Source organism: Ptiloglossa arizonensis, chromosome 7, assembly GCF_051014685.1.
Source record: "Ptiloglossa arizonensis isolate GNS036 chromosome 7, iyPtiAriz1_principal, whole genome shotgun sequence".
Lineage (NCBI taxonomy): Eukaryota > Metazoa > Arthropoda > Insecta > Hymenoptera > Colletidae > Ptiloglossa > Ptiloglossa arizonensis.
Genome location: NC_135054.1, coordinates 5,609,336 through 5,635,703, shown reverse-complemented (window position 1 = coordinate 5,635,703; position 26,368 = coordinate 5,609,336). Strand labels below are relative to the sequence as shown.

General features: G+C 30.5%; 1 protein-coding gene across 3 annotated transcripts; it reads left to right on the top strand.

Moving 5' to 3' along the window:
• The first annotated feature begins 2,984 nt into the window (after positions 1 to 2,984).
• Positions 2,985 to 21,458, top strand: LOC143149308 (phospholipase B1, membrane-associated). 3 transcript variants are annotated; one of them, XM_076316546.1, is made up of 8 exons: positions 2,985 to 3,224; positions 14,436 to 14,534; positions 17,286 to 17,497; positions 18,692 to 18,868; positions 19,608 to 19,906; positions 20,089 to 20,267; positions 20,356 to 20,472; positions 21,119 to 21,458. In XM_076316546.1, the coding sequence occupies exons 1-8, from the start codon at positions 3,185 to 3,187 to the stop codon at positions 21,163 to 21,165; spliced, it is 1,170 nt and encodes a 389-aa protein (XP_076172661.1). In that variant the 5' UTR covers positions 2,985 to 3,184; the 3' UTR covers positions 21,166 to 21,458. The 3 variants fall into 3 exon arrangements, with proteins under 3 accessions (XP_076172661.1, XP_076172662.1, XP_076172660.1); XM_076316547.1 differs by lacking the exon at positions 2,985 to 3,224 and adding an exon at positions 4,530 to 5,360; XM_076316545.1 differs by lacking the exon at positions 2,985 to 3,224 and adding an exon at positions 7,209 to 7,687.
• The last annotated feature ends 4,910 nt before the right edge of the window (positions 21,459 to 26,368 follow it).

The window sequence follows — 26,368 nt, the reverse complement described above, 5'->3', positions numbered from 1 at the left end:
TATTTCTTATACTTTACAACTTCAAATCAAAAGCTATTTTATTCCATGTTGTAATTTCGTTTTCCTTCTTGCATGATAAACAACAGCAATATTTAATCGTTATAATCGTTTACAACATTATTCGTAAGTAAAAAACTAAAAGGGTGTAGTTATTTAATAAATCTCTTCGGAAGTGGAACAGTTTCGTAAACGTTCTAAAATTAAATCTTCTTTTACTGTTTGTAAAAACTTGATCTTTAGCATGCTATCGTGTAACACGGTTGACTACTATCTATACATTAAATCGTGCAAGTTGTTTTCCTGCTGATTTGGAATTTATTGATGTAACTTAGTTGCAACATATGTAACGTTAGACACATTGATTAAACATAAAAACTTGGCCCATACTTTTAAACCTCTTTAGAAGTCCACATTGTAAAGTATATTGAAATTAATACACATTACTTAATTATATATAATGGAATAAAATATAGAAGATAAAGTATCACACGGATTATTACAAGAATGTATACTGACAATACTTAATGTATAATAAAATCACACAATTGTAGCAATAAGACGGTAACCATTATTTAAAAGCGAAATTCTTTGCTCAATTTCTGGAGTTAATAGTAACAATTTACGTTATGACGAAGATGGAATTTGCGTCGTTTCATTCTTATTATAATAACAGGTTTTCTGTTATTTTCGTTATTTCGCATTTGCATTTTGAGTGACTGCAACTTGAGAATAAATTTGTTTTTTGTGTATTACAAAAGCATCTAAAATTGGTCGGTGCCTGGTAATGGTATCCTTTACATAAAAATTCGTACGAGTAAGTGGATTATAAAGTATTATGTAATGAAGTCATGGACGAATATTTTTATAAGCGATAAAAAAAAGGAGTTCAACGTACTTTGTATTGTAAGTCGTTGAACTTTCCATACACAATATCTTAAACATCGTCTTTATTTCGTATTTGTCTTGTATTTTTTTTTGGAACTCTTCTTATATAATTTTGTAAATGTATTTATTTGTCAAAATGTAATTTTGTAAATACATTTATTTGTCGAAATTGTGCAGTCCTTAGACCCATTTGTAAAAATCGGATAGTTTCTCCATTTGTTTGTAAAAATTATGCAGTTTTTCGTCTATACATTTCGAGTATATTTACTATTCGCATTAAAATTAATTTCTTATACAAATGCTCTGTCTATAACTGCCACGTGCATAGAGAGTGCGGATAGTAGTCACATCATTTAACTTGCATTGAAAATGAGAAGGTAGTTTCTGTAATATACATATTTTACTCTATCGGTAAACTTACGCATAAAAGTAGAGTTGGTCGCAGAGTCGTTCCAGAAATCGATGCTTTTCTATTTCGAGCTGATAATAAAATACAGCCACGTGCGAACTATTCGATGAAGGGAATGAATCAGATATATCAAGAGTGAACGTAACATCGATGCTGCACACGTATCTCTAGGACAACACTAATACAAACTAACTATTTGTATATTTTTCATTGTATCTTCATGAGAGAACTATCAATGGATTTATGTAAGTACAACTCTATTCGGATTATTTTTATTTATACGTTTTGTAAATCATTTTTTTAAATCATTTATATCATTAAAAATAGTTTGAATAGAGTCATGTTCGGCTTTATTTTCGACGAGAAAATCTCAGCAATTCATTCAGAACTTTATATACAAATTTTTATTTTGATCAGTGAATGATATTGGATCCTAACCGCATATCTTATCGTTCTTTTTTTAACCCTCAGCTGCTCAAATTAAAGAGTCGTTCAAACTGAAGAAACATAGACAGTGATTGCGATGATTCTCTTGCACATGTATATATGTATATTCAAGCAAAGTCTTTGTATATAATTGAGCAATGCTGTATGAAAAAAGAATCATTAAAAGATAGTATACATATTACTATACATATTCGTAAAGGCTTGGAAATTTTTTCTTTCTTTATATTTTCCAGTAGAATTTTTTCATCTGTACCATTTTTACTACTTTTACACCACACTTAACGTAGGTATAATCGTATTCTAAAAAATTAATATTCTACCGTTTCTGTTTTTGTAGTGTTCACACATGTATCCAAAACTTATGCAAGTTTTTGCAATAGACACGGAACCTATGTTCCGTTTTCTATATTTATTTTATACTTTGAGAAAAATCTATTTACATCACTTTTTCACCGAGCCCTTCGATAAAACGTCAATAAGATTTTATTCCAACATCGACGTTCTTTGAAATTAGCCATCACGGGAAACAAGAAACTTTATACCAATACACAACAACGGAACCAGGTAAAACCAACCGAACCTGGGTTTATGATACGGTCGCTATGGTAGTATGAAAAACAGTTGCCGGAATTATTGTCGTTCCGATCGCCTAATTGCGCGAAATATTAAGACTCTAAAAAGTTGCTTTATTGCCAGGATATTTTTGTGCTTCTGAAGATAGGAACTTGCAACGTCTTACTACTTTATTTACAATAGTGATCGACATGTCGTAAATCCACAATAGTGATTGACATGTTGTAAATCTACGATACTCGTAGGTAATGACTTTACCAAATGTCGTCTTTACAACCCAGGGTTGTAGGTACAACCCAGGGTCCAATTTCTTGCGCCCTTTCAAACAGCGGTTCGACCACGACCACACGAAAAATTTTGGCACCGATTTGTCAATTATGGCACTACCCATTTCAGACGATTTTATATTTAAAAATCGCCTAGACAGAACCTTTTCACAATACACAGACTTTAAATATAAGCACGCAGAGTACACAAATGTTGAATATACCAAACTTTGAATTATATCGAAACTTCGAAGGATATTGAACCCTGTATTATTCTCTTTTACATTTGTTTTTTTTTCACTGTCTAATAAATATTCGTGCGTTCACGGATAAGAATATTATTATGTTAAATAATCGGCTTCATGAATTCTACGGAAGTTTAACAAAGATAGTGGCTCAGTCCCGATAAGCAGACAACGTCACGAGCGATGCACGTCTTGCATTCTCGAAAGACAATGCTGTCGGAATTGTGGGACTGTGAAGGTCCGAGTTAGATCATCCACGTCGAGATGCATCCAAGAAATCAAATCATGGTGGCTCAGCTTTATTTGGAGCAACTGCGACGTCTGGCTGATTCGATTCAACAAAAACGACCAAACCATCGATGTTATATCATTTTGCAATACAATCTCGTCCGGAGACACATGGAATTATCTTTAACAACGACAAAGAAATCCAAGATAACTTAAACCCATTTCGTTGCTACCAAATCAGCTTGTTTCTACTGCAGTGGAATTGAAAACCTACTGGAATGTTGGAAAGAAGTTGTAAATAGTAAAGAACATATTATGTACAGATTGATGGGTTTAAGTTTTCCTTGCAAAGAAGTCATTTTAAAAAGTTTAAATAATTTTATAAGTTGCAACTGCATCTTCTTTTAGATGAAGAAAAAAAATATATTTTATTACGCTCATTGGCTCCATCTTAATTCTTGCTAAAAGATAGACGAACGAAAACTATGAGATAAAAAATTTTTAAATGATTTTGAATACTCCCTAAAAGAGACATCATAAACGATGTACTGTGATAACAGTTATTATAAGGTGATATCAAGTATTATAAGGCAATATTTTAATGGACATTTCTTCGAAGAATGTTGATCTTGATAACGATATTTTGATCGGTTTGTTAACAATGAAAGTAATAAGGGTAGACGATTCACATGATTCACTATGTATAAATGGTTGCTATGAAAGATAATGACGTTTCAAAATAAAAGGTGACATTCAAGATATTACATTTAAAAAAATACTTTCTTCTTTACCACTGAGAAGAAATTTTCAAGTCATGTAAATACTATTATTATATTTTGTCGACCCTACAAAATAAATTCCATTTGGTTTTTCCACAAGAAACAATAGTAAATTTTGATGTTTTTTTAAATCATTAATGATATTCATATAATTTATCGTACGTAAATGATGTTAAAAGTAAAATTAATTTGAAAATATGGTAACTGTAAAATTTTGCTCCTCAACGATTATGTTCAAGAGTTTCTTTTACTTTAACTTTAAAAAAGAATCTCTGCTCTTTAAAATGCTACAAGTCACCAGTTCTTCTTTGTTTGACCGCTTAGACTGATATATGCGCGGTGCGTACTTAATTATTCAGTAATATTTGCATTTGTCAGGTAGTATCCAGCATCATCAATTTGAGGAATTACGCGCGAGAGTCGTGCGGGCCATTTTAATTTCGAACACAAAAGATACAATTTCTGCTTTATTGTCTAAGCAAACGATGACTCGCGATATTAGCAAAAATACCAGTGAAAATTTTAAATATTTATTTTCTTAATTATCACTGTGCTAAAAGAAGTTGTTCAATATTAAACGAATTATTTATGGATTAGCTGGGCTTCTTTCAAAGTTACTTGTGCAAATGTGCAAAACTTATTATACAGTGCAAAAAGGGAATTTGTTGATCTTAAAGATAATATAGTACATACTAAATTGAATGAAAAGGTTGGTAACATAAGTCGAAAAATCAATGTTATCAGAATTAAAAGCAACTTTTAATCTAGATTACTTCAGTGATTTATTTTCTGTACTAAGAATAATATTATAACATTATAAAATATAGTTATAATAAATGTAATTTTTAGCTGTATTTAGTTATTATTGTAATTGTAATTTTATAATATAATAAAATGCGATACTTTCTTGCATTGACAAATAAAATGTGCGTATATAATGATTCGCAGAAAATCCATTCCATGCATTAAAAAAAGGTTAGAGTAAGATAATCTTTTGTTTAGAAATCGCATATGACAATCGGAAGTAACAGAACCATCTTAATTACCAATTATGTTATGAAAATAATTTTGGCAGCATTGATTTTTTAACCTGTGTCAACCTGTGACAATTTTATTATTGTCTGACCTCAAAGTCTGTTGACTTTTTTCCAACACATTGTACAGGTTGCATATGTAGATCTCATGTTTAATATGACCGAGAGGTGAATGGATTAATAAAATATGCATGTACTCTTGTTCCAGGAAGAATGTAAATGTTGGTAAAGGAATGCGTCAATTCGGTGAGATGTATAAATAAAAGCAAAGCAATTTCAAAACCGTGAGTTTCCTTATGGTGTGTTCTACCGTTTGAGAATCATCAGCCTCTTTATCACGTACAACGGTTTTGTCGACCACACGTTGAATAAAAAGAACCGATCAACGAGAGACATCAGTTACAAATGTTTTGCGATACCATTTTGAGACGATACTAACTAGGATACGTTACGGCACATGGGATACACACCATGTGAAATATCCGAGCTCAAACGTAAAGAACTTTAATTGTTGAACTATTTCAATCACTTATGAAAATTCTGGTAAAAAGTTCTACCGGTGTAGAACAATGAGTTTTATCTCTACATATATATTTATGGAAAATTTTTATTAAAAATTGTTATTTTCATTCGAAAATTGTTTACGATAAAATATTAATAACACAAGCATACGTATGTCTACATAAGAATGAGAATATACAACACAATAATTAATTACCGAGAACATAGAATAAACTGGAATTCAACATTTCGATCCTGTTTACGAGTTTTTATCAAAATAACTAAGATTCTAAAATGAAAGTCGGTTCGGCAATTAATGAATAAAACGAACAATGTAAAATAGTCATTTTGGACAGTATATGATCAGAAAAAGTACACGTGTAATAGAAATGGCTTGTTTATTAAAACATGTAGGTATGTTAAAATGTGACTTGGTAGAAGGAATATATTATCATAAGTTTAATGTATTCTTTTTATACTTTAGTTCAGATAAACTTACAAGTTGAGTACAACCTTTGTGAGTCAATTGAATGGCTCATTTTTTATGGATAGAATTCTAATAGAGTAATTAATTCTGATTATAAAAGTATTAAGTTATACCTATCCTGAAGATAATACATTCAGAGATATGCAGCTACTAGGTTGCTCAATAAATTTTGTCACTTTTTCCATTGTAAAAAAATACTATGACAACTTTGAACTACTGCAAATATACGAATGAGTCGACAGATCTACATGAAACTTCACACATGTTCATCAAACAGTAGTACCATCTTTAGAAAAATAAAATTACGAATCTGATAGCTCCGTTTCTTATCGAACGACAAAACTTATCGAGCAACCTATTATTAAGGCATTACAATTTAATTTTTATCCGACATTAAAAAACCTTGAATTATAGGACATTAAACTTCTGCAACGATGTCAAAGCACTGTCTACGGTTTTTTAACCTCTTAACCGTGAAAAATGTGTTAATTCATCATTTGTATTTGTCTACATCCTCGTATTTCTTCGATACTTGAATCATTCATTTGCAGCGGATGCTTATCTTTAAATATATCACGATATTCATGTTAGGTTAATCATGTTATATTTGTTCGTGGTGTGGAGTAATATTTATCAAATGGTTCTTATTCATTCTTAACAATGCATACGTGGATGATTATAATCAAAGAAAGTAGTCGGACTATAAATTAACAATCGCGGCGATGTCACATGCACAGGATATAGCAGTTCAATGATTAGAATTTCAGTAGTTCGGTAATTGAATATCTCGAAGACTTTTAAGATAAATACATCTCGATACTATTCATTACTCAATCGAATTATGACATAAAAGCAGTTAACTTTGAAAATTTCGAAAGAAGTTGACCTACAAAACAAAAGTGTACCATATTCAGCTTAGAGGACCCTCTGAATCAAAGCATAAAAACAGAAAATAATTAATTAATAAATAAGTAACTAACTAAATAATTGTAACTCGTTATAGAAATTATTTACGTCTCATAAGGTGTTCTTCAAAGTCCGATTTTCTCTGACTTTTTCGAACTTTTAAGCTTGTGCGCGTACTCTAAAAATATGTTACTAAGTTTTCGCAAGAATCTCGGAAGAAGAAAACAAACACACGAACATTATTACTTTCGAACCACTCTTTTGCATACTCATAAATTTGTGACTTTTTTCTTAGTCCGAAAACACTCGGAACAGTTATTAGAAAATCAAGAAAATCCAGAGGTATCCTTTTTCGTCGAGTATGCGTGCGCGCGCACGTGGACACGCGTGATCACGTCCATTAGATGTAATTTATCTTTCAGAGATTTTTAGTCGTCCGTCGCTTCTGCGAGCAACTGTTTTCCATACGTAACAGCTTCTACAAATACCGATTTTTTTAGCAAGTCGTTGCTTTTTCTCAATTACAGCAATGCTAACGAGTGTCCTTCGTAGCGATCATTGAAACTCAGAACCGGCTACGGTACAATCAAGGTCGTAGATGATACGTGCACGCAGCAGCCAGCGCGGCAGTTTTGTATTGTCCCGCGTGTAGTTCGATCTCAGAGCACGGCAAACCGCTGAAAGGCAACGCGACCATTTGGGACTTGTTCAGTGTCGTCGGTAGAGTGATCAGAGAACTCGTGTTACTGCAAATCATCTGACTCACGACGGAGCAATTCTACGTTATGAGGACCACAATGAAGAAACTGCACCTTTGCCTTGTCTTGTCAGTTTGTGTGTCGGTCGCGTCCCAAAAATCGGCTTTAGATACACCGGAGATTCTGCGTGTCTATCACGCAGTTCGTGATTTAATTTTCCATGTTTTTGGTATGTGCCCCATCCACATAATTGTCTTGCATATCGTATCCTGTCAAACGGAATAGTCGCGAGTTTAAAGTGTCGGTCCATTTTTTACAAACACATCAATCTTGAAAGATGATTTGTTCTTTTGGGGTGATGTTTCATAGTACCTCCAAGTGTCCAATTGCGAGTTTATCATACGCAAATGGCGCCACCGAATTATACTTTACAGAAACATTATTAAGATTTGAAATTGTAAAATTGTTACATTTTAGATGCACTTCATAGTTCGAGGAAAAACTTGGTGAAATCTATTGAAAAATTGAAGTGGTGTGATTCAATGTGAATGTGTAATTATCTGATACTAGTCACTATTCTTATTTCATTGGAAATGATAGTTCGTACACGTTGAAAGGAAAATATAATTGCTTGTATACAAGGTGGAGTGTCATTTATGGTACAATAAGAAGGAAGCCGATGGTTGTAAAAATAAATCGGAAAAAACAACTGAATTTAAAGATTCATCAAGCAAGCATGAACTAACAAACAGCATCCACATAGTGTCATAATATCACAAGTATTCATAGATTAATTTTATTACGGTTAATAACGAACCAAGTTGTGACATTTGAAATAATATTATGATTATGGATTGATCCGTGACAGAAAATTCTGGAGATCAAAACACATTTTCTTTCGTATACTTTACGAATATATGTAAATTGTATTTGCCTGGGATTTTTAATACATAATCACACAACAAGCTGGATAAAAACAATTTAGAGATTCAATAGTACACGATAAACAGTTACAACCAAATGGTTAATACATAATAACTGTACATATTCCTTCGTTAATATCATATACCGAATGAGATATTTATTCTATATATTTTATTTATTTAACGTATTTATTGCACAAACTCGTAAGTAGAGAAAACATCTATTGCAAGAGTTGAGACATATTACTTAAAACATTTGAAACAGGCTTTCTGAATTATTATATTTTGCTACGCTTAGAAACAGAAAATCATGTTTGGTTTCAAGATGGGCGTAATCTGATGGTATTAGTTATTTGTAAATGGAAGTGTACGAAGGAGATACAAAGATCAAGTTCGATTTTTCAACTGGAACGATATGTTTTTTAATCGACCTTTTAATAGAGTATTCGAAGTCGTATATATTAACCTATGTTTAACAATTTTTTAAAATTATTGAAGGTCTTTGAGGAATTGATAGAATGTTTCGGTAATTTCTTTATTTATAAGGGTGATCGCAGGAATACTACAGCTTTTTTCCCGGAAACAGTAAGTGTATTGAAATAATGAAAGAGAAAAAAGTTTTATTGCTTTTTATTGTCAATACATTAGTGTGTACCAATTTTTGTCTATTTATAATAAGTTTCAAGAAGCAGAGGTGACCATTAATTTTTTAAATAGAATACTACATATATTTTTTTCCATCATTTGCAAGCTTATATCAACACGAGTTCGACCATGACTCGCACTATGTCCTTCAGGGTCACACAAGGTGAGAAATGAAAGAAATATTCGAAATATTTTCCATCATTTTATGTACCGGTATTTCTGCCTAACGAGACCGTATTACATGTTCAATATGACTTCCTTGCGCTTTAATACACTTTTCAGCTCAATAAGCTACATTTTTGGTGACTTTTACTAATATTTACTGGGATATGGATCATCTCATAAAAAAAATCTGTCTAATGGAGATAAATCGGGCAAGCTTGACGGTCATTTTACGGGTTCGTATGTTTCAATTAATTTATTTTCAAGCTTGTTATTTAACAAATTTTTAATTGCTTTGCAAGTATGAAACGGAGCCTTATCCCGCTCAAAATGCATGTCCTCGATAATAAAAAGGGCAATTCTTTCCAATAATTTTCGAATTGGGTATTCAAAAATTCTAAATATTTATCTCAGTTTGATGTTCCGTTGTAAAAATATGGTACCAACAAAAATATGGTACATTGTCTACTATTGCACACCACACATTCCTCCAGAATTGTACTTAAAAGTTTGTTTCTTCTTAATTTTGAATTTTCAATGTTCTATGCGTCATATTGTTATTAAAGCTAGGCTCGTTGCTCCCAGAAAATATTTTTTTATAAAAATTGCAATCGTTACTATTATTAGTATCCAGTTGCAAAACTCAGTACGTAGAGGTAAATCACTTTCTTGCAGTCCTTGTACTGTGTGATATTGGTAAGGTTTGTAACCTGATCATTTTTTAATTTGATCAGTCGGTACAATTGGAATGTTACACGTAGAAACTACTTTTCGTATTTGTACAAGGATACAAGCTACTTTTCGTGTTTGTTTTCAGAAATAGAGTTACGACGATTATGTTTCCGTTTATTGTACAAGGATCTCGCTTCTTTCAAACGTTTTGTTAGTAGAATAAACAGATTTTCATTTGGTTCCACTCTTTTTGGATATTTATTTTGATACATTACTTTACTTTGTCCTTTATTTTAATTGCACTCATAATAAATGCATAAGACATTAGTTGTTTCTTCTATCGAGTAATGATACATTGCTATCACCCAACGGTTTACAAGATAAGATTGAATTCGTCTAGTGTCATTAGTACTAACAGAAGTGAATAATCTGGTACTCAATAACAATACAAATATCAATCACATTGAACTTGTAACGTATTCTTTCGGTTGGAAATATCAGCAAATAAAATGATGGGAAATATTCCGAGTATTTCTTTCATTTCTCACCTTGAGTGACCCTGAGGGCCATAGTATGAGTCATGGTCGAATTCGTGTTGATACAAGCTTGCAAATGATGTAAAAAAATATATGTAGTATTCTATTTAAAAAATTCATGGTCACCTCTGTTTCTTGAAAATTATTGTAAATATAAAAAATTGATACAAACTAATGTATTAGCTATAAAAATTAATAAAGTTTTTTCTTTCTTTTTTTTTGATACGCTTATCATTTTTAAGAAAAAAGCTTGCTAGTATTTCCACGAACACACTACATATCTACATCGATATTGTAAAACCACACTTTGGTTTATAACATGCTATAAACTAATAAAAATATTTATATATACAGATAAAAATGAAATATGAAACATAATTAAATATTTATTGACATTCTCTGATCAGTGTAGTGATTACAGAAACGATATATCAACAACCGAAGTTTATTATTTTCCATCGTGGTTGATCTTCAACGACTTTGAACGATCTTTAATCATATTATTGTACGCACTTTAAAATATTCTACTGGAAGGTAAGTAAATATATATATAATTCCGTTAAAAAAAAACAAAGCTAATCTTTACATCTCCTCTATATCTCCATCTACAAAAGGAAAAAAAAATTGACATCAGGTAAAACAGAAAAGAGGTCGTGATCTGTTTCATTGTGTTATGTCTTCCTTGAAACCAAGCAAGTTGATCATCAAAAGTAGGTAAGCTTATCAGATGATCTATTTTAAATGTTCACACGGTATACTAATATACATAAAATTACATTAGCATTGCGAATAAGATGGAAAGCGATCATTGAATCTCATTAATGGTTACTCATTGCTTTAATGCATGTATATTCCAGCCATCTTAAATAGTTTTTTTGTCTTGTATAATTTGTTCGACATGTGTCATGTTAGTAATAAAATTATCAATTTACACACGAATGAATATAGGAAAATCTTGAAAAATAATTGTCACGAAAGTAATTTTTTCGAATTGCATTCCAAATTTTTTATTTAAAGTTAGTACCGAAAAATTAAATTTTTAGATGATAGTTTTAAAGCTGAATCTATTTATTGAACTTGAATCTGTACACCTAACCAAATATTTATCATTTAGTCTTTAATATATTGTTTATTTTATAAATCTCCAAATTTTAATTAAATACCACCTTCACGATTGTTTCTTTTAAGTTTTATTTAACATGTTTTTTTATATCCTGTTATTCTACTCTATTTTATAATGAATTTATAACTGAAAATCTCGAATTTAAGACACCAATATTTGACGGATAACAAAAAATTAACAAATTCGAATCCAACGCGCAAGCTATGCATAACATTTCGAAGTAAGGGAAAGTAGAATAAAGTAGAATGGATGGGTCAAGTGGAACACTAATATTTTAGATAAATAAGAGCTAGAAATCGAATCTGTATTATATAACAGATTAAACGACATTTTGGACATTTTTTCGCGAGTATTAACGTGCGAAATATTTGTACCATAAAAGTTTTGATATAGTGTTAGTGTGATAATTATTTTGTCCAATATGTTTATTAAGGAACCATTACGGTAAGTAAAGTATTGCATTCCCTAGTTATTACACTGTGATTTCGCAATGAGTTATTCACTGATTTCACATCACACGAGGACTGGATACAATGTATTAATTGCAAGAGGTGCCCACGAAGGTTGCACTAATGCAAAAGAAAAAAATGGTGAATTGCATATTTGCGACTATAATTAAAAAGTCGTCTACTTAGCTCCAGATTTCATTTGAATTTAATATTTTTCTTAGTAAACTTTTTATTATACGTATTATTTACATTACCACTATTTCCTTCAAATTGTCATTATTTTTTTATTTTTCCGTATTATTATTATTATATATCAATTTGAGTTTCCACTGAAAAAAAATAAAGATTTTACATTATTTTTATAATATAAATATACGTGTTCCACTTTAGCCTACCATTTTTTCAATGAGTATTTCTAGAAAATCTTAGTTTTTTCATGTATTAAATATATTTTTTAACGTTAAATCTTATTTTCTTACGATTAAAGGTCCATTTAAAAGTTCTGCTAAGGAAAGTTATTAGTTTTCTCTTCCGTTTCATTGTCAACATAATTTCAAAGAAAAGCTTTCCACTATATTCCACTTTCCCCTATATTAAATGGCATATGCAACTTGTCCACCTCTTTTATTTTTCTTGTTACTGCATCGATCTAAATTTATTTCAATGTAGTTGAGAAGGTCATGCAGAGTAATAATATTAAATTTTATACGCGTTTTTTTTTTAAGTTTTCAAGGTTAGTTTAAACTATTTTCTGTACAACTCTATAATTTGTTTTGCCAATCATTTAGCAACCATTTAGAGGTTTTCAACAAGTTGTAACACTTCTTTCGAATGACTAACTCGTCGTCTATGCATATGTTATCCATTGTCTATTGAAGTTGATGGGTGGCATTTTAAACACATATTGCGAAATAAATAATTTTCTAAATATCTTTTGCTTACAAGGGACATCACTTAAGTATAAATCACCGATTTCAATGAAACTGACACGTGATATAGTTCTTTGAAAAATATTTGACACGTATTTTCTTTTATCTGCTATTATCCATTTCTAGGGATGAAATCTTCCTCAATATTTCGAAAATGATGAGGCTTAGAAGAAAGTTGTTTAAACAAAAATTGCGTACTTTTGAATAATGAATTTAAGCTCTCAAACCGTTTTGCAAAATATTAATTTATTTAAACAATATATTAAAAAATGTTCATTTTTTATACTTTTTTTACACAATTTATTATTTCGCATTTTTATAAATTTGCCAATATAAACTATAGACCAATATGGAAAATGAGTATATTTGAAAATTTTTGGTTGATCCTTTCAATAAAAGTTAGCGTTGGTAAAATAAAATCAGCTTCAGTATGAAACGTGAATGTTGGAGCGTATGTAAACAGTTGTAAAAATATAGCTGTCTATTAGTCCTTTAATTAGTCCTTGGCTTAATTAGTCCTTAGCTGTCAAACCTTGTTGTTGCAGGTAGAAACGTCCGCGGTATTGCTTCTGATTGAAAAGGTAGGGAAGACTTTTAGAATCGCGTGACCGAAACTAGACTTGCAAATACTACTACCTGAAAACTTTCTGTACCTAATGTTAAATATTTCTTGTATTTGTTTTATTTCTACAAATGTGTTAATTTAGAAAAATGCTAACTTTATTGGGTGCGGTATTAGGTCTGAACAATATCATTTATAATGAAAAAATTTTCATCTTTTTGCTAATAACAAAAATAATAGGGCTGGTCATATTTCATGGTTCACTATACATACAGTCATATATCTACTTCTGTAAAGTAAGATTGAAAATGTTAGAAATAGTTCATTTTTAGATCTAGGTCCATTAATATTATTTAAACGAGTTCTATCAGTCTTTATAATTTCTATCAGTAATTCTGTATTGTCTTGTAAATAAACCATACAAATTTTCATTATTTGAAACTATGAATGTGTAAGTATATGTTTACAAATACAGACACAACCAGAAATAATGAGTTGTACAGAAACACGTTAGGATTTACTTTGTTAGTGTGATTGAACTTGAGTGAATGTGGATATTTAAATTCAATTTTCTGCTTACCTTTGTAAGAGGTAACCAACTTAACTTTCTGATAGTAAAACGAGGAGATATTAACAAGAAATAATAAATCAATACATTGAAACATTTAATACAATTATTATGAATTGCAATACCTCGTGCAATGATTTTATTGTTGCACCAATTCATGATAAGTCACACGTATCGTTCAAGAAGATGTTTATGATATGTTGCAAGTAACTCATGAAAATTCTAGATTTGCAAAATAAGCAAAATAGTTATATTTTAAGTACTTACTAATGCATTACATTTGACAATATCGTACTACTGTTCGTTTTTAATACTTATTATTCATAATGCACGATTACTCCGATTACGTAAATATTTTACCAAAGATAATACAAGTGACTAAAATTCAATTAATAATTTATTTTACAGGTGACGTAAAAGGCGAACAGCGAAGTCTGATAGCAAAACGTGGACGTATACTTCAGGATGAAGTTTCTTCAAATGTTCCTTTTCCTTGCAATGTGACAGGTAATACCAGATCTAAAACTTTATTAGATTTCGTGCATTAGAACTTTAAACTATGAAATTTATATGCACCATCTCATCATACGATATATGTACAAAATGTTACTTAGTATATATTTATTTCAAGATATAACTTTTACATGGAAATTCAATTTCTTTCACCATTTACTTTTGAGTAACACGTTGAATACAAAATTTGAATAACCTGGAAATTTGGGAATGTAGACAGAAGAAAACTGTTCCAAACTGCATACAGTCAAACTCCTTATTTAAATTAAGGGAAACTTAAGCTTAACATAAACAAATTTTCAGGTAATAAAACAACTTTTTTCGAATTGAACTTTCTAAATAAAAGTGAATAAAATCAATACTTATGTTAAAGTTGGTGTTTCTATGTGACTGCTGTCGATAAAATACATTCATATAAAGACGATCTAATCGCTCGCATTGCGTCACCTATATGTTAGTCTCTACCCGTTTCCAAGTGGCGATCATACAATAAACATTTACTGTATTGCCTGTATTTTTTAACTGTTCTTTATATAGAGTGACTTTCTCGCCAATAGATCCAAAAGCAGTGCCACCGTTTAAATTTGCGATGATAATCTCATGTTTGTATACATTGATTTATCTTTAAAGAGATTGATATCGCTGTTGCGTAATCGGTTAATCGACAACAACATCAGTGTAGGGTACTAAATCTGAGTTCATAAATATACATACACAGCCGTTTCCGTTTATATAAACATACATATAATAGATTGTTCGATAATCGAACGATAAAACTTATTGAGCAACCAAATACTATACTGTTCAATAAGTTTTATCGAACGACAAACTTATTGAACAACCTAGTGTATATATAATACAGGATTTCTCAAAATTTAACAACTAATCTGTGTAAGTATGTTTCATGAGTAGAAGTAAGAAAAAAATCCTATAAACATAGTTGAATAAACGCTTTTCTCTTAGTACTGTACACCATACATTAGAATATGCATATCATATTTGTGCAACGTGTTTATGTATTGTACGTACATTGTACTTACTACTTCACTTCACTAAAGATGATACTTGTTGATCAAGACTGACATCGTTGAAAAACAGAATTTATTATTGTACAAATTTCGTGTCGATTTTATTTCATATTAGATAATTCAACATTAATTCTTTGTGTTAATTGATAACGTGAAATAATATTGCTTCGATAAACTAAATCTTTCGAAGTTCCGTATAGATAAAAGTTCTTTGAAAATAATATTCATCCAGACAATGTTAATTGTACAATTAACTGATAATTACCGATACTAATAGAAGCAATACGAATTATCTTCCGCGATTTCAAACAATAAACGCAAGTCATACAAACACATTATAGAAACATTATCGATTCAATCACAGGCTATAGTGTATTAATTATAAGAGGAAGCGAATAAAACGTTAATACGATTATGTTTATAAGATTCTTTCTTTTATTTTTACTTATGGAACGTACATTGTTTGGCGCAAAAATAACCGAAGAATAAGGTATAAGAATAAAAAAAACTGGTAGCGACAGTTATACGAAAATTATGTAATCGAGAAATGCATTCTTCGTTGTTATTGTGTTAAAGTTTTATGACAGTTGAATCGTTAGATGCCACGTTATAACATGTAGAGCGAGAGTCGTTTTCGTATACTGATCGAAAAATCAGTTTCGAGCAAACCGCCAATATCAAATTTTGTTTTAAACTCGAAAAAATGATTCACCGAAACTTATCGATTGTTACAGAAAGTGCATAGTGATAATTGTTTATCGCATATTTAAGTTTATCAGTGGTATAAACGATTTGAAGCCGATCGGAGAAACGTTAACAACAATAATCGCTCAGGCCGTTCAAAAATAGAAATCACCGAAGAAAATATCCAAAAAGTGCACGAAGCAATAAGAAATCAGCCAAAAGTGAGCCAGGCTTATCAAAAGACTCAATTCGTCGCATTTGAAGTGTTTAACAGCTTTTTTAGCACAAAAATAAATTACTATATTGCACAATTCGCTATGTTTGCCGGATTTAGTACTGTGCGATTATTTTTTGTTTCCACGACTTGAAATAACCATGTAAAGAAAGCATTACTATGACATATCAGACATTCAAAACGAGACATAGAACGATCATTTAATACATTACTTGACCGTGCAAATCGTTATAGCGTTACAAAAGAAGTACATTTTGAATAAAATAAAACATTTTTTTCTCAAAATCGTCCGTGTTGTAATCGACACTTTTTTAAACTTTGACGTTAATTTGTAACTATTTAGAACCAAAAACAGTTGATGAATTTTATGCCAATACATTCGAGAAACTCTTTTCTATTTTTTAAGACCAATTAGAACTTTCTAGCGTTTTCACTTTTCGTGTGATACTTCGTTTTTGTCGAAAAGCCTGGGTTTTTACGAAAACTCGTGTTTTTCGAGAACTGAGAGCGATATAGCAATTCGGTATGCGAATTCTTGTTTGAGGAATGTGGCTGTGCAAGGATCACCTACCGGTTATTGGAAGGCAGAAAAAAGATTCAATTTGTCGGACAGCGTAATCTTTCATTAATGGCAATTATAACCTTACAACATTACTTGAAGTCCATAAGTAGAATATGCTGCTAATGTTTCATCAAATAATTTAGAAATTCCCTGTATCGTTGCATTAATTTCTATCTGCGTTTATCGAGAGAATAAACAGTCTATTGAATTTTTTTCGTTGAATACAATGCTTTCAGGTGGTAGGTCGTCAAAAGTCCCCGAGTCGGTTAATCGTTTGAGGCCAGGTGACATAGATGTGATTGCAGCGATGGGCGATTCCTTGACGGCTGGTAATGGAATATTTTCAACTAATTTATTCCAGATCGGTATCGAAAACAGAGGTGTCTCAGCGAGTATCGGCGGTGAGGGAACTTGGCGAACATATCTGACACTCCCCAATATACTCAAAGTACGTTTATTATCTATCGATTGAATGTATCTGTTGTCTGTCTAAAAAGTTCTCGGTTAGACATCACGAAATTCAGAAATGTAGCACGAATTATTACAGAATATATTTCGTATACTTGTAGTCTTGTGGTTTTACATTTGTATTTTCGACTTTACACATAATTAAAAATAAACCAAATAAGATCACGTTCGAATTTTCATTTGGATTTCGACATCACCAACCGATTAAAAACTGTAACGAAGGTATAATAAAACAAGTAAAAATAATAGATCTAAAGGTTTATTATTTTATAAAAAGAGATAAGCTGCCTGTTGGTCTAGATTAGGTCTGGGTTAGGAATGGACAGGCTTCGGGTCCATTCTGATCTAAACCTGAACTTTATTAGTTATCATTTGAATATCTGGTTTTTGATCGAAGTTTTATGTCATTAAATTTATAAATTTTGTATTTATTTATTTCATTAAATGAAAGCAGGTCAGTGATCACGGTCGTTGTTTCGCAACTCTGATATAAACATCGTATGAATCAAAATTGACCCGAAGACTGCTAGATGAAGATTAAGGAAACAGACAAACATAGGGATCTAGGAATGAATGCTGAATGAGGGGACTGGCAGAGAAGGTTATTCCCCAAAATACTTAACCGGTTAATCTACTTGGCTGTAACTGTAGTAAAATCGCTTTTTACAACGCATTCGGCCTGTGATACCTGAGTTGTAAAACGTTATTAAAACGTTACTTCTTTCTTATACACGACAATGCGCTAGCTAATACCGAGATGACTGTTTCATTATTCTTAACGAACAAACAAATGTCAGTATATTTCATTTTTTGCATTTTTTTTGGTCTAACTCGAGCAGATCATTTTTATCCCTCAAGTTGAACTTGCCACCGAAGGGATAGTGTCATGATTAGGTGGAGGAGATCTAATCGGTTATAATAAATTCAACACATTTTCGAAAACAGTCTATAAAAAGAATTTTCAACAATGTTTTGGATGCTCTCAACGATGTATGAATGGAGAAGGGACCAGACTAAAAAATTTCGTTACAAAAATTATTTAATTTTGATTTCTTGATTTTGCACTACATTAAACCGGAAACTTTTTCGATAGATGATCTACATTAATGATAAGATTACATTACATATTGAGTTATAGATATTGATTAATTATTACGTTTCTTTGCATATACAGGAATACAACCCGAATTTGATGGGTTACTCTCTCGGAGATTCTCTACTTCCTCATCAAGCGTCGCAATTGAATGTAGCCGAGGCTGGTGCAATGTCCCGTGATATGCCTTTCATGGCTCGATATTTAATTAATAAAATAAAACGAAGTCCAAAGATAAATATTAAGAAACATTGGAAGGTTCGTATTTTGGGTAAGAGTAATTAATTTCGTCGAAAATATTTAAAGAGATTAAAATTTTAAATAGACTTTCCTCCCGTGCTACAGTAGTCGAGCAGGAGAGAATTAAATTTATATTTAATTAGGTTAAATAATTTACCTGAGTATCTACTTATGTCAAGATAGAAAATTCTCTCTCCATTCTGTTCGTTAATGATTAGATTACAGATACTTATGCAAATGCATATTTTGATTTAAAAAACAAATACAAATGTGGAATTAAAGTCAAAATACGCTTCGTTATACGTGACTTGGAAAATGCAACTATTATGTTTGCATATTTTAGTAATTTTATTTTAACCTCTGTACATATAAAAATTTAATTAAAGGTTTAGCATTTATTCAAGTTAACTTTTGGAATTCTAGAACAGTAGGAGCATGAAAGAGAGTGATGATGCTTCTCTATGGAACATCTTTCATAAATGACATATAATACATACATTATATATATATATATAATGCAGCTTGATTCTTTCATTAACAAAACTGTAGTTTTCATATTTGCTTAATATTGTAGATCAGTATTACCGTTATTGATATTACATTAAATTTAGAATTTATAATAGACATGAAGCTGTGGAGATGTTTTAGACCTTTTCATAATGTATTATACTATAGCACAAAACATATTTTGCACTGCATAAATTTAATATACTATGAAATTTCTGAATCTGAAATAATAAATGTTCATACCTTGCAGTTGATTTCTTTGATGATCGGAAGTAATGATTTCTGTAGTGATATCTGTCATATTTCTTCACCGTGGTCTGTTTTGGAAGCCCACAGAACCGATCTTGTTAAAACACTGAGAATACTGAGAGATAATTTGCCAAGGACTATCATTGCTCTTCATTTGACACCTAATTTAAAAGCGTTAGTTGACAGTCGCAAAAGGAATAATTCGTTAAAGTGTTACATAACAACAATATTTGAATGTCCCTGCTTACTAGCGTTGCAATTTCAAGATCGGCAATCGGAATATTATGAAATAATGAGAAGGTCTGTATAGTTTGGTAAATATTTGCGAAGTCGTGCAAATATTTCATTTTTAAATAATATATTAACAAAACGTAATCTTCTTCCATTAAAGCGTACTGATTTGAATTTATTAAATTTCTTCTACATAGAAACATCTGATCATAAAATTATATTTTTGTGAAAAAAATAATTCACTTTTCCAGATGGCAAAAACTAGAAGAGGAGATCGCTGATTATTCAGAATTCCATAAGAATGATTTCACGGTAGTAGCTTTACCTATTCTTAAAAATGTGACCATACCACTTGCTGATAATGGAGTAACTGATTTATCATATCTTGCCTTTGATTGTTTTCATGTAACCCAAAAGACTAATGCGCTATGTAAGTTAAATACATTAATTAATTCAACTATTGAGATTAATATACTTTTTGCTCTTATTCAAAGTATAATTATTTTATTTCTCACAAGATGCCAATGGTCAGTGGAACAATTTGCTAGAACCGTATGGTAATAAGTCTGACTCTTGGTCTCCGTTGTATGAAAAGTTTCTGTGCCCTACTACGGCCAGGCCGTTCCTGATAACACGTGAGAATTCAAGGAATAATAATAAGCTGTGATAATAACAATGGTTCCTTTAGATCTAAGAAATGTTTCGTTAGAAAAAATATTCATACCTGCTAAACGTTACGGTTAATCCTAATATTTTGTGCAGGGCTATAGTACAATATCGTTTCTTGCATTGTATTCATAAATGAAAAGGATAGTCACTTATGAACGAATGAAGTGGGTGTTGAAAGTTATAGGTAGTGCTGTAATTTCTTGTTAGAAGTTTGAATTATTACCTCGATAAAAGTTTCGAAATTATTCTCGCCACTTATACTCATCGAATCTTGCTGTCGGCAATTTTACAAATAAAAATCAATTGACGGCTCAGAGCAATCCTTATACCGTGTGGAATCGAATTTCATTCGATATTAAGAATAAAATTTATTATATTTATCATTGCATCTTCATGAAAGTATCATCGTTAAGTTGATGAGACTTTTCCGGCGAAAATAAGTCGATACACACGTTTAATTATACGTAACTTTTTTCCCTATATATTTATTACATAATGTGAAATTCACCTAACTTAGACCACTGAATCTAATTCATGCACTGATAATTGTTAAAAGATTATGTTAATTGTTTAAAGATATGTATTTATATTTAAAACACATTTTGCTTAAAGATTACAGTAACTCGTCGATAAAAGGCGTACATTGCGCAGCTTTTTAAAGAGAGAAGGTAGCGAATTTGTTCCTGGAATCGACCTTTCGTATTTCGGGTTGAGATCTAGCGACTTGCAAACTATTTAACGAGGAAAGTGTAAAGATACATCAAGAATGAGAACGCAGCTCTTATTACAAGTTCTCGGTCGCTAAGCGTCAAAGTGATACATGCCTGTATCAGTATAACAACATTAATACAAACTTAACAACTTTTATATTTCTTAATATGTCTTCTTGAGAGTATGTATTATGAATGGATTAATAAGGTTGTCTCAATAAAAATGAGACCAAATTAGGTCACATTTGGTCTATTTTCATTTACAAGTTAATCGTTTCTGAAGAATTTTAACTGCGTATAATTAAAAATAATTCGAATACTGTTGTGTTAGTTCTCATTTCTCAATAGTATTCTCATGAAGGTACAGTGAGTATATATATGTAATAGGTTGTTTAATAAGTTTTGTCGTTCGATAAAACTTATTGAACAACCCAGTGTATATATGAAAGTTTTTAGTTTGCATACACTTGCAGTATCGCTTTAACATTGGTTTTTAAATCCAAAGGTTATTATTGAAGTTTTTCTGCATTTGAAGTAATTTTCACTTCCTTATAGATACAACACTTACAAAGTATCTATTCTAATATCTTTTTAAACTGTTTAATTTCGGTTTCAAAGAATCTCACTAAATATTGTACATATATATGTTATGTTATTGTAACTGTAAGTAAAGCAAAATCATTTAAAATAACATTCTAAAATGTATCATATTAGTGTCAAAGTGCCATCTTAGTGAACGTTTTTATTTATGTGTATTTATAACATTTGTTTGTGTTTAATAGAAATAAAATTTTTCTTTAAATATTTACCACTGTTTTGTGTGTGCTTTTTAAATGAAGTTGAAAAGATTAAAATTACAACAGTGATTTAAGTTATACAAAAATATGTGACTGGACTATCATGAATTCCAAGACAGTATGGAGCTATTTTAGCTATAAATCATAAAGTTAAATTATCTGCTTTATTACTTTAGTTTAAATGTAGAATAATAATAAAACTATGTAAAGTTTAAACTCAGTTTTAGTAAAAGATCAATTTCAAGATTTCAATTACTTTCCAAGTAATTAATTAAGATGTAGGAAAACGCAAAATTTGCTTCGTCTAAAAAAAAAGAGATTTTTTGTTATGTTTTTCATAGTATCATCAATATTAGGTTGATATCTAGATTTATTTTATTAATCTACATTTGCTATAATCAAATTTGTGAATTAGCAGTAATTGAAAGAGATACTTTCCTTTCCATAATTTGGGAATACCTATTATTTACAAACTCTAAAGCATGTATTACACACAAATAGCGGAACACATAGGTTTCTGAAAGAGGTTAACGATTTCATAAGTAGATCTGCCTCAACAAGTTTGTTGCGTAAAAAAAAATTCACTTCAACTTTAAAATAAAGTAAAAATGTCATCATCAAGTAATATTATGTTTGCATAATATTATGCGTTTCGCAAAGCATTTCAACACTACCTTCATACAAGTTTAGTGGATTTAATGTGTCTATTTTATTGATGAATGAACAGTTAACGGAAAATGTTAAAGAATTCAACGTTTTAAGAAAAATATACTCAATAAATATGTTACAAAATTTATATGAATATGAACGATACATACAAAAATTAATAAAATTAAAAAATCTTGGTGTAAAAATAAAGGAAAATACAGTTGTCCCTTGAACAACCCCTTCGTTATTAATCGCATAGTTGAAAACCCACGAAAAACCCCTTTCCTAAGAATTAATTACAATGTATAATCTATATCAATGATAGTCATTACCTTTAACACGGTCTTTGTAAACTTACGTAAAGAGGCACGTATTATTTGTATAGTGTATATATTATATGTATATTGATTACATATTAATTAAATGCATAGATTAATCGAAGGCACGCTGTTGTTCTTTTGAATCTTTGCCTTATACTTACTACAGACTATAAAATAAATAAAATAAAAGAATTGAGTGTGCATCTTGTATTTGAAGCGAATTTGTTATTTAATATTTTCAGAATCAATTTGAGTGTTACTTCGGGTGAATTTTTCTGTTGTCTCCGCACACTTCTTGGGTGTGATATTATTATTGGATATTATTGATGGATATTATTTATAAATACTGTCGACAACGTAAATCAGTGCCATCAGTTAAAAACAGCCATCACGTATGCGCAAACTAGGTGCGCAGGACCACACACGTGGCAGTCAGTGGCAAATGCGCGGGAAACTATTCAGAGGCAATCTCGAAATATTTAAAATAGAGACTAACTGAATAACTTGTCTACTTTAAGAGATAAAAAAATGCACTAGACCGATTTTATTTATAGTATGGTGGTGTACTACTCCTGTATATCCTTAATTCTTGATGTATTTTCCACAAAGCAGTGCAATGGCCACTTCAGTCTCCAGACCTGCTACTATTGGACTTTTTTTGAAGATAATATTGTTCGTTGACTTAAAAAATGAATATACTCTATATAGCTACTCACAAATATCCAGTTCGTCTTTTAATGTTCATGCCGAATTATGCAGTCATAGTTTAGAGATGTACCTCAAAATCCATTGTATACCTTCGATGTGCGAGGTTAGTCATACAAATATTTGAAATGGTCATGTGTGTTGTTTTAAGAATTCCATGTTCTACGGTCTTGGATATTGATGTAAATTAAATGGAAATAAATTAATTTACTTACTGTAGCAACTACAAATTCCCAGTTAAAAACTTCACTGTACTAAATTATTGTATTATTAACTTATTAACTCAAATATCATACACCTTAAATGACGATTAGAGTTACAAGTGCAGACAAAACGTGAAATTACTATTTTTGAAAAAATTGTTTTTTATTATTATATGAAAACGAATAAGTTAGTCAACTGAGTTCACACTATATTTAGGCTGAACAAACGCTTTTATAACAAATTTATTATTTGTAATACTTTCAAAAGTTATTAGCGTCACTATAGGAGCACTACCAAACGTCACCGGACAAACTTTGGTTTCGCCACTCTTACTCACGTACGGTGTCCTTACTACAGTACAAGAATACAAAAGAACGTACATACATGTTTCGTTGAACAGAAAAGTAGAGGGGCCATCGATGGATACGCATACCTCTTTTCTTAGCTGCCTTCATTCATGTCCTGTTCCATCTCCTGCTGATACTAGAGAATAATCAATGAAAGACAAATAGTGCTATACATGTGATTAGTTTTGTGCCGGGCGAGAAAACAGATCGGTGAAAAAGTGTATGTACGAAAAATATTCTGCTGAAAAAGTATAAAGATTGACGAAACAATGATTAATCATTCTACAACAATGAAGTGCGGTTTCGTTAAAAATGATACAAAATTGTGAAAAGAAAATTACGAATGAAGAGGAATGATCAGTAGTTACAACATTTTGTTAGAAATCAGAGTGTAAATTACAATGTGGTGTTATAGATCGAAATAGAACGAGAGAACAATAATAATTCGATGAGAAATTAACGCACATTTCTACTCATCAATTTGCAGATTTCGGTTTATAATGAAAATTGTTTATAATTTTGTTGGTAGGAGATATTGGTAAAATTCAGGTATCACAAATGTTAAAAAGTTATTTTAATTTTTAATTAACATTTGTAAAAATTATCGTGTGTTTCATTAACACAAAAATATTACTACCTTATTTCTATTAGTTTACTTCTCAGTTTACTAAGCATTTTATTAATTTTATTAATAATGTTATAATCGCATATATTGTAAATCTTAAAGAGTAGTGAGTATAATAATTTTTAAAAATATAATTTTCTAACCGAAAGTTTGAATTTCGGTTAGAAAAAACGAAATGCTTGACGTTGCTCTTTTTATATATAAATGGGACTTTTTATTCAATATTTTTACTACTTCTGCTTTATCATTAAAGCAAAGAAGTTTCTAATTTTTGCTATTGTAGAGTAAAATTTACAAAAAAAGTGATATAGATTTCTTTAAATCGATTTCAAAATATTCTTTTCATTAGAATCCACTTTTCTGTCTCTTTACTTCTTGTCATAGTCTTCAGCACAATTTTCCTCATATTTTCTTTGTAGAAACCATAATTAAGGAGTGAAGAAATTAGATTTTGAGGTTATGTTTTAATAACATCATTTGTGTACGTCTAGTTTTAATTGTTTTGTATTCAAGTAAAATGTAGACAGTACCAGTGAATGAAAACGTTTGATTGATAATGTGTGTGTATTAATCTCATATGTTTTTAAAATAACGCAAAGCAAATATTAACATTTAATCAACGGAACGCATAGAAATACTTGTACATTTTATTTTGCCTAGAGGGCCATACAGTTTTCCGTTCAAGCTATCAACCGTATATTGAAAAAATTTTCAATTTTTCAATTGATGAATTTTCATATTTCCTTTTAAGAGATAAAACATCATTAATACTGGAAATATATTTTATATTAATAAAACCTGATTTTGAATGAAAGTGTTATCATGATAAAATATTATAGATCTTAAGCATTATTGTTTCTTTCGTGATAAAGTGAAGAGTAGATCACTTAGAAATATTCATGTTTTCAAATAAACTCCCAATTATCTTATTTGTACTTGTTAAAATGTGTAGGCTGTTTTCTTTTTAAAATTCTTAAAATTGCTAAAAAACTATATAAACGAATAAGAATCATAAACAAGTGCTCATTTAATAACAGTTATAATGGTGTTAGTAAAAACTCGTTTACTGAATATTTCTTTATATATTAAAGAGAACAGGTGGTTCTCAAGATATTTTGTAATATTTTTTTTGGAAAGATATCAAATAAATAAATAAAATAAATTTAATCTTCCAGTTTGTTCCAAAATTCGTGTTACCGTAGGGACGAAGTTAAACATTAGCGAAAGTTCTTGTTAATCTTTCATGCATCAAGAGACTGCATTGTGTTCAATAAATTGTACTTTCTGAACTTCTACTGTTCGAATTGACTGTTCGAAGGTCGTTAGTTCTTCGAATTTCACGTTCACTCGTAGAAGAAAATAGGTCGGCAATAATGGAAAGTTTCACGCGGTATGCATCCTAATTTGTTATTAATGTCGTTTAATGAGCCATTGGGAACAATTTTTTCCTGAACTAGCAAATGCGGATACGAAGGACGCGCGAAGAAACCAATCCGATTTGTGTGA